Source organism: Solanum verrucosum, unplaced genomic scaffold (genome assembly GCF_900185275.1).
Source record: "Solanum verrucosum unplaced genomic scaffold, falcon-dt-bn FXZP01000144.1, whole genome shotgun sequence".
NCBI classification, from domain to species: Eukaryota; Viridiplantae; Streptophyta; class Magnoliopsida; order Solanales; family Solanaceae; genus Solanum; species Solanum verrucosum.
The window spans coordinates 1552737-1565955 of record NW_026020773.1 but is presented as its reverse complement, the minus strand read 5'-3'; the positions used below and the strand labels follow the sequence as shown (position 1 = coordinate 1565955).

At 33.2% G+C, this 13219-nt stretch overlaps 1 protein-coding gene across 1 annotated transcript; it reads left to right on the top strand.

Annotated features, from left to right (window-relative positions):
• The first annotated feature begins 5351 nt into the window (after window positions 1-5351).
• LOC125812954 (serine/arginine-rich-splicing factor SR34-like) lies at window positions 5352-12820 on the top strand. The gene is made up of 14 exons (XM_049492433.1): window positions 5352-5479; window positions 6235-6323; window positions 6411-6476; window positions 6574-6648; window positions 7020-7152; window positions 7234-7280; window positions 7392-7449; window positions 9455-9504; window positions 9616-9672; window positions 9789-9889; window positions 9980-10078; window positions 11843-11876; window positions 12049-12344; window positions 12451-12820. Exons 2-14 carry the CDS (start codon window positions 6240-6242, stop codon window positions 12452-12454), a joined length of 1104 nt encoding a protein of 367 aa, XP_049348390.1. The 5' UTR covers window positions 5352-5479; window positions 6235-6239; the 3' UTR covers window positions 12455-12820.
• The last annotated feature ends 399 nt before the right edge of the window (window positions 12821-13219 follow it).

The window sequence follows — 13219 nt, the reverse complement described above, 5'->3', positions numbered from 1 at the left end:
CCTTGTTGATAATAATTATCTATATTAGAAAAATGTCTTAATATTTTGCACAAATTAATCAACTTGAAATAGACAATAAAAAATAATTGATTATAATTAGAAATAATATAAATTTCTTAATCAAAATAATTTAAAGTAAACTCAAATTATACATATACATTAACATTAAATACACATCGACTTGAATAAAATTTAAAAAAATTTAACGTTAATCTGAAATAAATCAATGAAATACAATATTATAAAAGGAAATTATATTAATGAAAAAAATCAATTTGAAGTTAACAAATATGGATAAAATTAGCTGAAAAATAACTTACATACCTAAACTTTTTTAAAAAAAAATTATAAGAAGCAAAATCAAAATCTTTATAAACATAAAGCTTAACCATAAAAGGAAAATATTTTAATGTTCTTACAAAAAATCATTAAAATTGCTACTCCCTCCGTTTCACAAAGAACGACCTCCTTTCCTTTTTAGTCAGTTTCAAAAAGAATGACCTCTTTCCTTTTTTGGTAACATTTTACTTTTTGCTTTCCACGTGGCATGTTTAAGACCACAAGATTAAGGGCAATTTTGTACATTTGACATAACTTTAATTTAGGATCACAAGATTCAAAAGTCTTCTTTATTTACTTAAACTCCGTGTCAAATCAAACCAGGTCATTCTTTGTGAAACGGAGGGAGTACTAGTTTTAAATGAGTGTTGTTTTAAAAGATTTGATATATCACAAAAAATTAATCTCTTGAAATTAAGATTTCTTAGTGCAGATTTTGAGGTAAAAATGGTGATTTGGAAAATCCAAGGTTGAAGTTATGTAACGCAACTGTATCAACAAACAATTTGTATTCATGAGTTAAAAATTATTATTATATTCTTGTATCAATTAATGTAATCAAAAGCGAATCTACAAAGGGTAAAGTGGTGTCATGTGACACTACTTCATCAAAATATATATATATACAATTTATTTAAATCCAAAAAAAATAATCTAAAGCTTAACCATAATAGGAAAATAATTTAATGTTCTTACATAAATTCATTTAAATTGTTACTAGATTTAAATGAGTGTTGTTCTAAAAGATTTGATACATCACAAAAAATTAATCTCTTGAAATTAAGATCTCTTAGTGTATATTTTGAGGTAAAATTGGTGATTTGGAAAATTCAAGGTTGAAGTTATCTAATGCAACTGTATCAACAATCAATTTGTATTCATGAGTTAAAAAAATATAATTATATTCTTGTATCAATAAATGTAGTCATAAGTGGATCTAAATCAAAACATTGTGTTTTAATTCATCATATATCATGAGACAAATATATCTATTTTTATGTATAAATGCATTCTATATATTTTATTGATACATTAGTATTAAGGGCCTGTTTGGAAGGACATTCTGGTAATTCGATTTGATGTAATTAGTGTAATTACACTGTCTTGTCATGTTTGGAAGGACAGGTAATTACTTGGTCAACAGGTAATTGGTGTAATTGACATGTGGTAATTACACTCTACAATTCACAAACACAAGCTGTGAATTGTTGGTAATTACATGGTGTAATTACCACCTGATTACTTTTTAATTTCTTTTTTTTATTTCTATTTTAATTTTTTTGTTTTAATTTTTTTACTTCTATTATTTTAAGTTCTTTTTTTATTTTTTATTATTCTAAAACTTTGTAAAAGTTTATTTTTTATTTTTTATTATTATATTTCATTTTCTTCTTGTTCTCAACCTTACTTTTACGTGATTCTATGTAATTTTCTCATACTATCTATTTCTTTATGTCATGCTTATTTTCTCAATAGCATAATTTTATTAGTATTCTAATTTTTAAATTAAAATAGAATTTATTGTTAAGTAAGGTTATAGACTTACATTTTCTTTATTAAGAAAAAATAAAAATAAATCATATTTATTGCTATGTTGAAATTTGTTATAAGAGTATTATGTTAAATTTTTTGTTTTGAATTTATAACCTATGTTATATTTTCAGTTTCATTTGTTTTAGTAATATTGAATTTACATTGCACGTCATTTTTTAATTAGACTTGATAGATTATATTTTTGTCAAACATTTAATAACTTATGACATTTTATTTATACATTATTCTTTTTATCAAACATGCATTTCATGATGTTCGTAGAAACTTCATACTTTTACAATTGAAATATATTAATTTGAAAAAATATAAATCAATTATTTTTTCATAATATTAGTTAGAAAATATGTTTATTAATTAATATATTTTCAAAAAATAATATATATCTTAAATATTTAATTTAATGTCATTTATAAAGTTTCTTATTTGTCTAATATAAATTTTAAATAATTAATTTTTATTTTTAAAATTTATTATAATTTTATGATTGCAATTGTGCATCCAAACAGAACATATGTAATTACATTATGACATCCAAACAGGACATACTGTAATTACACTGTGGCAACCAAACAGGTCAGTGTAATTACTAGACAGTGTAATTACTAGGCTGATAACTACTACCCTAGTAATTACACCAATTCCAATTACCAAGTGGCTTTCCAAACAGACCCTAAGAGAACACATACAATTCATACAAGTTAGTAACAAATGAATAATAGCTATAAATGAATATCAGTGAAACTAGAGCGAATTAATACAAGTGTGAATGAATACAATCTCCTGTGATTTTTTGTTTGTATTTTTGTATACACCTCTGTATCTTTTGAAGCATGATATTTGATTAATTTGTTGCGTTTGTTTTTTAAAAATAAAATAAAATTATGTCACACATCTTAAGCCTCTCGGTGAAGAATGTATTCGTTATAAGTACAATCTAAATGCACGTATGAATTTAAATGGTTGGTCGATGCAACCTAACATGCGACTCACACATCGTTGTATTGGATTAATCATTTTAAGGCAAATCAAAATAGTTTCTCAATCCAGGCTAACCTATTAAATTCCAAGACCACATGATTTGGACTGAACTAATCATTTTAAGCTCATTCATAAATAGTGACCAAACCTATAAACCATATGGATTGGGCTAGGGATGGTAAAATTAAATCTAATCTGCCCAATTCATTAAAGTTTGAGCGGGTTATTGACCCACTTTTTAAAAAGAAATTTGATATGTTATATCCATGGAAAATCATATTTGTTCCCCAAAAAGTGAAACCATTTACAAGCTCATACCCCATTACTTTTATACCCATTTTTATAATCCAACACAGATCTTCATCATCATCATCTTTTAGGGGTTTCAAGAATCATCTATGGAGACCCCCCAACTCAAATTCCATGGACCTTAATTCATGCATTGTCTAATCCCAATTCCAATTTCAACCCAAAATCTCCATTTAAGACTAATTTAATCTCGGGTTTCAATTCATACTATCCTTCCCCTTCTTGTTCAATCTACAACGACTGTTTCATTCCTAGCATAACACTACTAGTTACTCCTTTGATATCATTAGGGTTTATATATACTTTGATGGTATCAAAGATTCAATGAACTAGCTAAATTGATACTTGACACCATCAGAGTATGTATATACTATGGTGATATCAAAGAAGAAAGAATAGTGCTTCATTTAAAATACTACTCAATTACTCCTTTATATATATATATATCCTTCCCCTTCTTGTTCAGTCTACTACGACTGTTTCATTCCTAGCAAAACACTACTAGTTACTCCTTTGATACCATTAGAGTTTATATACACTCTGGTGGTATTAAGGAGGAACAGGTAGCGATTCAATGAAAATTAGTTAAATTGATACTTGATATCATCAGAGTATGTATATACTATGGTGACATCAAAGAAGAAACAATAGTTTTTCACTGGAAGCACTACTCAATTACTACTTAATACAAGCAGAGTGTTTACATATATATATATATATATATATATATATATATATATATATGGTGGTTACAAAGAAGAAAAAATAGGTTTTTATCGAAAACACTACTAGTGACTACTTGATACCACCAGATTGTATATATACTCTGATGGTATCAAGGAGGAAAAGATAGCGATTCAGTGAAAACTAACTAAATTGATGATTTTGATACCATCGAAAATATATACTCTGATGGTATCAAAGAAGAAAAGACAGTACTTCATTGAAAACACTACTAGTTACTGCTTGATACCACAAGAGTATATATATACTATGATGGTATCAAGAGTAATTGTATATTAATGCGTCAAAGGAGTATGGCGTAAATAGTTTGGGTCATGAGTCCATTAAGGGTAAATAGTTTGTGTTGGGTCCAATTTGGGTAAATAGTTTCATTAATGGGCAAATTACAGAAATCACATACTTTTAAGGCAAAATTACAATCTATCCCTTAAAAGTTTATAATTACAGAAATCCCTCAAACGGATACAATAATATAAGCGATGATACATTATTTTGATGCGCGAGATACATTAATCGTTAAGTAAGATACATTACATTTTATACATGATACACTAATCTGATGTACATTTTATACATGATACACTAATCTGATGCGCGAGATACACTAATCTGATGCGCTGATACATTAATCTGATGCGCGAGATACACTAATCTGATGTGTGAAAATGAGGGATTTTGGAGATTTGTAAAACTTATAGGGGATAATGGTAATAAGTAAACTAAAAGGTGGAATTTCTGCAATTAATCCTTCATTAATTGGTTCAATTTGTGTAGTTTTCCCTTATATATAACCACGATAAAGAAAGAAGTAATTTTATTAAATATTAAAATATTGTAAAAGAACAAATAAAATTAGTAAAAATTGAGCTGTATTGGGTCTTGACCAGTTCTATAACTATTACACAATAGCCAACCCATTATGACCCAAACAAATTTGGATTGGATTGGATCTTGACATGTTTGTTATTTTAACTCATTATTCACACAAGTTAACAAATTCAATAATGTAAAATTTCGAACCACCAACAATAAAAGAAGCGTCACACAATTGGTGATACATGAAATATAACATTCAAGGGTGTGACCTAGTGATCAATGAAGTGAGTTGAACACCATGGGATCTCACGTTCATTTACCATAAAAAAAGTACAAAATAATTGAGGTGAGACAAAACATCACGTTCATTTACCAACACCATGGGATCTCACTTCCTAGTGAGAGGTGATACATATCCCATGAAATCAGTATATGTTATGTTATAATACATGTTGCTGGTGAGAGGCAATATATATCGTGTTAGATATCACGTAAAATTAATCGAGGTGCACCTAGTTGGCGAGAAAAAAAAAACCCCAAATATAATATATTTTACCCAAATTAGTACACTCTTGGAAGGACGTGTCCCAATAGGATAGATGACAACAAGTTCTAGAAGAAGATATTTATAAGCTTCATAGCATTCTCAACCCTTTGTTCTTTAAAACCCTAACCTACGAAATTCTCCTTCTTCTCTAAGTGCTCTGTGTTTTCATCCTTCATCAATCTTCTTTTAAAGGTACGTTTCTTCGGTCTTTGTTCATGGAGGTCCGTTTAATTGGCATCTGTTAAACGAAATAGCTATCAAGATCTGTTTTTTAATTTTAGTTTCTTCCGTTTTTGCTCATTTTACCTAGCGAAAAATGTATTTCAATTCAGTTAAAACGTTGTTTAGAGGCGGATCTAGCATAGAAGCAGTCTACATAAAAGAAAAATAGTAATAAAGTATATATACATAGTTTGTGTATGTAATTTTGTACCCATTATTAATGTGGTCTGTATGCAAGAAAATGATTTTTTTCTAGGAAAATAACGGGGTTCCTTACTTAGTTGTGTTCGGTAGGCAAGCGAAAAATATTATAGTAAAAGTATTTGTATGTAATCTAGACAAATACTCTTGGAGTTGGGGGTGGGGTGGTGGGGATGAAGGCTAGGGTGTGAGGTGAAGATGAGGTTGGTTGGAGGGTGGGGAGAACACAATCCTCATGGAATTGTATTTGTTGAACTTGTTTCACTACTTCTATTAAGGAAGTCATTTTTGTCATTTTGAAACAACTTAATTTCCTAGAGAAAATGTTTTCCATAAATTTGACCAACCGAACATTAGAAATTTGGTAAACATTTTTTGGAAATTGGTTTCCTTCATACCGAACACACCGTATGTATGTGCCTGAACCAATCTGATTGCTCAAGTTGTGTTTTTGTGACTCAAGTTCTATATGACTTTTATCCATTTTTTGTTTCTCATGTGGGTTTTAATTGTATTTTTTTTAGGAACAATGAGTCGTTCAAGTAGGACGATTTATGTTGGTAATCTTCCTGGTGATATTCGTGAGCGAGAAGTGGAGGATCTGTTCTACAAGGTACTTGTATTACACTTAGCTTCATCCTTTAGTTGGATGTCATTTACTATACTCCTAAACTTAAATGTGTGTGGCGTGTAATTGTAGTATGGCCCGATAGCACATATTGATCTGAAAATTCCACCAAGACCCCCGGGTTATGCTTTTGTTGAGGTGAGTTTTGACTGCACTGGCTAAAATGAATTTCTTTGGATATTTCCTTCTCAAATTTTAAGCTATTTTGACATTGTTTTGTTGGAAATAAACACAGTTTGAAGAGGCACGCGATGCTGAGGATGCTATTCGTGGGCGCGATGGCTATGATTTTGATGGGCATCGTTTGAGGGTTAGTAAAATCTTAACAGCATATAGGATACACGCACATGAATCAACTGTATCCTCTGTTTACTTTGAGAAGTATGATTGACTTGCATTTTTGAATCAGGGTTTCCAATTCATGTATTAATTGCATTTTCGTTGACCTTAGCATTTCACTAAACCATTATGCTTCTTTATTAAATGCTTGTCCCAAATTAGTTGGGATCAGTTATATAAATTGTCTGTATCCATCCCACTTTATTCAGGTGTGTTTTATTTTCAAGATTAGTTTGTCTTTCAAGGCAAATTAACATGTCTAATACATGTAAGACACCTAAATGCAAAATAGTTTTCTTTTTTGAGGTGCTTAAGCCTATTGAAATTGTTACATATATGCAGGTTGAACTTGCACATGGTGGGCGTGGTAACTCATCGTCAAATGATCGTTATAATAGTGGCAATAATAGTGGCCATAATGGTGGTGGTCGGAATAATCACAAATTTGGAGCACCCAAACGTACTGAGTATCGCGGTACGTTTGTTATTAATGTGCACCTAATTTTCTTTATTGCTTTTCATGTCTTCTTGATATAATTCACTTATTTATTTTCAGTTTTAGTTACCGGATTGCCCCATTCAGCATCCTGGCAGGATCTCAAGGTGAGTGGTGTGTGTGTGGTAAATTATAAGGACCGTGGCTAAAAGTGATCTTCCTTTTCCGGTATTTATCTTCTAGCCGCTGAATATTGGTATTCTATCTTTCTTATGTAGGATCATATGCGTCGAGCTGGGGATGTTTGTTTCTCACAAGTTTTCCGTGAGGGGAGTGGTAAGATGATTTGCAACAGATACTAGTTTTATGCTCCTCTTAATTGTCCTTTTGTTTTGTTTATATAAGGGTTTGTTTTTTACTATGCCAAAGGAACTTGCCTATATCAGGACCTATATTGGTAAATTAAGAGTCAAGTCTCTATAGCTACCCTTTTTTTGTTTTCCTTTTCTGTCTTTCTTTTGGGTTTTCTTCTTTGAGAAGTGGTGGGAGAAGGAAGGATTTTTGATCTTTTGTTTTGAAAATAGAAATATATTTGCTGTGGATAACTTGAATCTCAATTGTTTTGATGGCTCTTTAATTTACTGTCTTGAGCTGACTATCTTTCATAATGCAATTAGAAGGGCTTTCTCAAAGTACAATCCTTTCTTAAATCTTTTGTGTTGAATGTGACTGTGGTTCATCATTGGGTCTGCAAGTGTCTTTCCCCACCTTATAACAGCTAATATTATCTTTTCAGACCCAATCAAAACCAAATCTTGTTCTATGGCCCGTGAATAGATGATATCGGAGAATGATGATTAAAAAGTTTTGGGCTATTGTTGAGAACAAAATTGCTGAATGCTGCAGTAACGTGCATTAGTTATATAGTTGATGACTTCTGGCTTAGTTTATACTTTATACTATAAGTCCCTCAGTTTGGATGGGATTATGGGTGCTATTACTAATCCTGGTAAAATGGTCAGGTTTGATATATTATATATCCTTTGGCTGAAGTTTGTCATTGTACATCATCATTCAAAACATAGTTCCATCTGTTCTAGTCAGAAAACTATTTTTCTCTTTTGGTGCCATAGTAATATAATAAAACAAGAAAGAATTACAGAAAGTTAAAAGAGTATAACATCAAGAAAAAGTAAATTAAAAAATTGTAGGGGTAATGCATAAAGTAAAAAAAATAGCAGGGAAAAGTAAAATAGAGCTGAAAAAGAAAAAGGAGAGAAGTCTAAAAGAAATCCTTGGTTTAGGGTTGAGGAAAGGCCGTAATGTTTCAACCCAGGTGGTGTAGAAGAGGAGATCAATTATTTTTGGGGCATTGTTGGACAGGTAAGTGGGAGCTCTGTTGGACGAAAAGGAGAAGATAGAAGGAAATAAGAGAGCTTATTTTTTTAATCTTCCATGTTTAATAACATCCTGTGCTTACCTGTGTATTCCTCACTCTTTGAATAAATGTTGATATGTGTCTGGATGTAATGCCTGGATTATGTTCCCCCTTGGTGATAATCGTCCTCCATAACAAGATAGTACTGCTATCTGGCTTATTGCATGTTACCAACCTTGAATAAGACAGATAATAAAGAGGCTAATCTAATATGTGGGCTTAACAATGGATACACCAAGAATAGGAGTGGGTCTGGCTCTAATACCATACCATGTTAAGGAAGTGGACAATTGGGCCTAACTCAACTCCAAAAGGTAGCTTAGTGCCAGATCATGCAATAAGATCTCTTTTTCCCTCTTTCCTTTAATTGTTTCAGATCATGCAATAAGATCTCTTTTTCCTTCTTTCCTTTAATTGTTTCAGTTAGCTTGTTATTAGGTTTTACATAGAAAATTGTCATCATTTTGTCAGGATGAATATACTAGAGCCTTTATAATTAAGACAGTTAATAGACAGATGGCAAAGATTGTTTCTGACTCTAAAATAGGAATTTAATAGTTGATTTTACCCTATTTAAATGGAATTCAAAACGGTGATTGCCACTCAAAATCTAGGGTCAGCTGAAATTTATTGGATATTTCAATGTTGTGGTTGTGAGTTGTGACTAAAATGGCCCAAATGTATAGCTGAGCAGTTCAAGGACCTGTGGAAATAATGTGCTTCAGATTTTTCTTATTTCAGTAATCAAATGCGGTGCTGCCTTATCTTTGAAATAATTTCTTGTGCTTCTACTCAATTTTCATTGTGTCAAGCACCCTAATCTTGCTATGACTTGTGAATTTACTCTCCTTAAGTGATTCTTTTGTGGTGGATGGTGCGCTAACAATCAGTTTTGCTCTTCAGGGACCACTGGGATTGTGGATTATACCAACTATGACGACATGAAATATGCTGTAAGTTATCTCCTCTTTCTTATTCTGTATATTATCCTCAATTTTTGTTCAAGATATATGAAATATGTTTATGCTCGACTAACAAGTGTAAATAATGTTCCTTGTATGTAGATAAAAAAACTTGATGAATCTGAGTTTCGGAATGCTTTTTCCCGTTCAACAATTCGGGTTTGATGTTTTTATAACTCAAATACTATGATTATAGGCTGCTTAGTGCCTTTTCTTTTGTTAGCCTATACCATTGTCTTATGCTTCATCAAAAAATATTGCATTGTCTTGTGTAGGTGAAAGAACATGATTCTAGAAGCCGCAGCCGCAGCCGTTCTTACTCGAGAGGAAAGAGTGGTAGCCGTAGCCACAGTTACAGTCGTAGCCGGAGCAGAAGGTGTGGATTATGTAGTTTGCAGGTTTTATAGTTTGTTACTTCACCTTTGAATGCTACTATGTATCTCATTGCTGCTCTCTTTCCTAGCAGCAAATCTCCTAAAGCTAAATCGTCAAAGCGTACAAGATCTCGTTCTAGATCCGTCTCTTCTCAGCCCCGTTCTGGGTTAAAAGGACGCTCTTTGTCAAGGTAATCTTCCTTACTGGTCATATGCTATCCATTTTGTTGTTGGGGCAGGTTATGTAAAAGTAGCATATAGTACAAGGTTAATGTATATTTTTATGCAAGTCCTTGTACTTGTCTTTTTTTGAGTCAAAAGTCCTTGTATCTATCAGTTTATTTGAATAATTTTAATCTTTTCGTTGTGAAAGCCACCTGGGAATTAACTGTTGCACCTTGCACCTCATTCATTTAGTGGGCAACCAGCTGAGCACTTTGTTTCCAACACTTAATCTTGACTAGACTTTGTATTGTTGTTGACATGAGATGGCTTTGAAGCAAAAAGTTGTTTTGCAGTGTGACCAATTTAGCATTTTTCACACAAGTTGCTTGTAAATTTGACAAATTCTAATTGCAAATCTCATCTGCAAAATGATTTTAATTGTTCCCCCTTCTTGATTTTTCGAGAAGCATTATTTTGGTTGTACATTATTTACGATAGATGTGGTAAGTTTTGGCCCCACAACGGCCTTCTTTCCCCGTATATATAGAGCAACAGATCATGTGTATTGCGTATGAACGTTAAGCTTCTAATCCCTCATTCAGTTAGGATCAATATCGTCCTTTCAAAATTGTAAGTGAACCTTTTGGAAATTTGTCAAGATTCTAGATCAACGTGCAATGGCTTAGTGGGTAACTGGTTAGCTGTCATTAGCTAATATGCTGCTCCTATTGTAGTTTCAAGAGGCCTTTTATTATGGTTAGGTACAATTCTACATCTTTTTTGGGTGGCATAGAGATGGCAAATGTTAATTTCATTCTGCTTCAGGGTGTGTCTATCCAAAAAAACCCAGTCTGCTTCAGGGTGATAAATCTTTTTGAACCTAAGCAATGTCAAACCATTTGATAAACCAGACAAGCTAGGGAACATCATAAGTGCAGAGTCCTGTACATCTGCTCTCGGTCCATAGGATTGTTGTTTTTCTTTTAATTATGCTGTGTCCAACTGTGATTGCAACTTCTGCTATTAGATATGTGGTCAACTGGTCATTCAGTTATAAAAAGATGTCTTGATACTGCATTTCAGAATCCATTAGAAACAAAATAGTTGTTGGGTGTTGGATTTAGAAGTTGGTTGTTCCTATGCTTCTTGCAACTTTTGCATTTTGGAAACGTCGGGAAAATATTCTGTGTTGTCAAGGTATCATTTATTGTTTCCTTTGTAAATATGAGAAATCACATTGTTGGTTTTTCTAGATGTTGGATATATACGAGGATCTTGGAATGCATATTAGGATCTTGAGTGGATATGGTCTTGCCTACAACAAATTTTGTTGTGGAGGTATGCTGTTTTCTAGATGGCAGCTTCGGAATCTTTTATGGTGTCTCTCCTCTAATGAGCATCATGAAATGTCCATCGATGCTAAGATTGGGAACAAGAAGATCATGGATTTTGATGGTCAAGCTGGACTGGCATACTAAAACTTCACTTTGAATTTGGGATCGCCATCTGGCAAGCTAATGAGACACTAATTGGTTCTTTCACTTCCTGTTAATTGGTCTTTAAACAACACAAACTTAAATTATTGACTAGAACTCTTCCTTAACTAGGTAACTTGCATGGCTTCATACTTGTCATTGTTTTCTCTTTGGGATGGTGAAATGGTTACGGGTTTCTGCATATCTACTTTGATTATGGCCACTCCGACGTGGAAGTGGCATCAAGGCAGTCGGATGAAAGTTGTTAAGCGGAAGGTTGGATATTAAATTGAGTTGTTTCTGGACATTTTGCAGATCTCCATCAAGATCCAGATCCCCAGTACCATCTGTAAGTCAAATGACTCTTTCTAAGATAAAAATGAAAGCTTGGAAATATTGTATCTGGTGGTAGAACTATTTTGTCTTGTTACATTTGTATTAAGATATTTGATTACACTCTTTTTTACTTGGAATCCTCTCTTTGTTTGTTGGCATTTTATATTTGACTGGATTGGTCTCAGCGCCCCAAACGTGTGAGTAAAAGCCCAAAACGTGCAAGCAAAAGCCCAAAGCCTCGCGACTCCAGGAGAAGTCAGAGCTTGAGTAAAAGCCCAAAACCTCATGATTCCAGGAGAAGCAAGAGTCCAAGCAAGAGCCCAAAACTGCGTGATTCCAGGAGAAGCAAGAGCATGAGTAAAAGCCCAGAGCCACGCAATTCCAGGAGGAGCCCGAGCAGGAGCAAAAGCCCCAAACCACGCAATTCCAGGAGAAGCCCTAGCAGGAGCCGCAGCCGGAGTCGCAGTGGGAGTTTGTCGAGGTCCTCTTGCTCATCTGGCCTTTTGTAGATTAATGAACAGTCATCCGGTTGCTTGAGGCATAACGTATCATAACTATTTTGTTGACTATTGATTACAATTTTACAGGTGAGAGCTGTGTTGTGGATTAAGCTGTTGCTGCTGGTTCTGAGATTGAGAGTGTGCTGCTGTGCCTGAATAGAGCAGCTGAGCTGTTGGTGTCATCTTTTCGGATAACTAGTCCAGATGAATGGCTTCTGAATTTCTTGGCCCATGACCAAAATAGAACTTAACTGTGAACCTTTCCTTCTCTATAGACTTGGGGAAGATTGCAGTATTCTAGTATTTTAAGAAAACTTTGCAGCATGTATGATTGCAAAAATTGAAAATTATGTCTTGGATTTTTGCAGATTTTGTTATTTGTTTCCTGCAGGTGAATGCTACTTATGTAATGACATTATTGTCTGCACTCTTGTGACTTTGTAAGTTCTTTTCCTGATTTGTTTCTGTTTTCCTGATGCAACAATGTACCCAGTGCAATCTCACAAGTAGGGTCTGGGAAGGGTGGTGTGTCATGCAACCTTACGCCCTGGTTTGCTGATGGCATAGGGCCTGTTACCTTAGATCTTTGTGATTGAAGGATGTTTATTTCCCTTCTGTGATAGCCCTATCTCGTCCGACTTCGAGAAATAGAACTGACTAGTTGTATCCATTCCTTGCCCCGAGTTTGTTATTCAACGCAACAATTCTTGAACAACTTAGAGGGCTGATCTTTTCCGCTCTATTAAGGAGATGAAGAACTACTCATAGGGCCTTTCTTTTCTTCCCTACCAACAGGTATGTCAATGGGTCTAGAAACTCCAAGCCACAATTTTTTGAACGACTTAAGAGTGGTCTT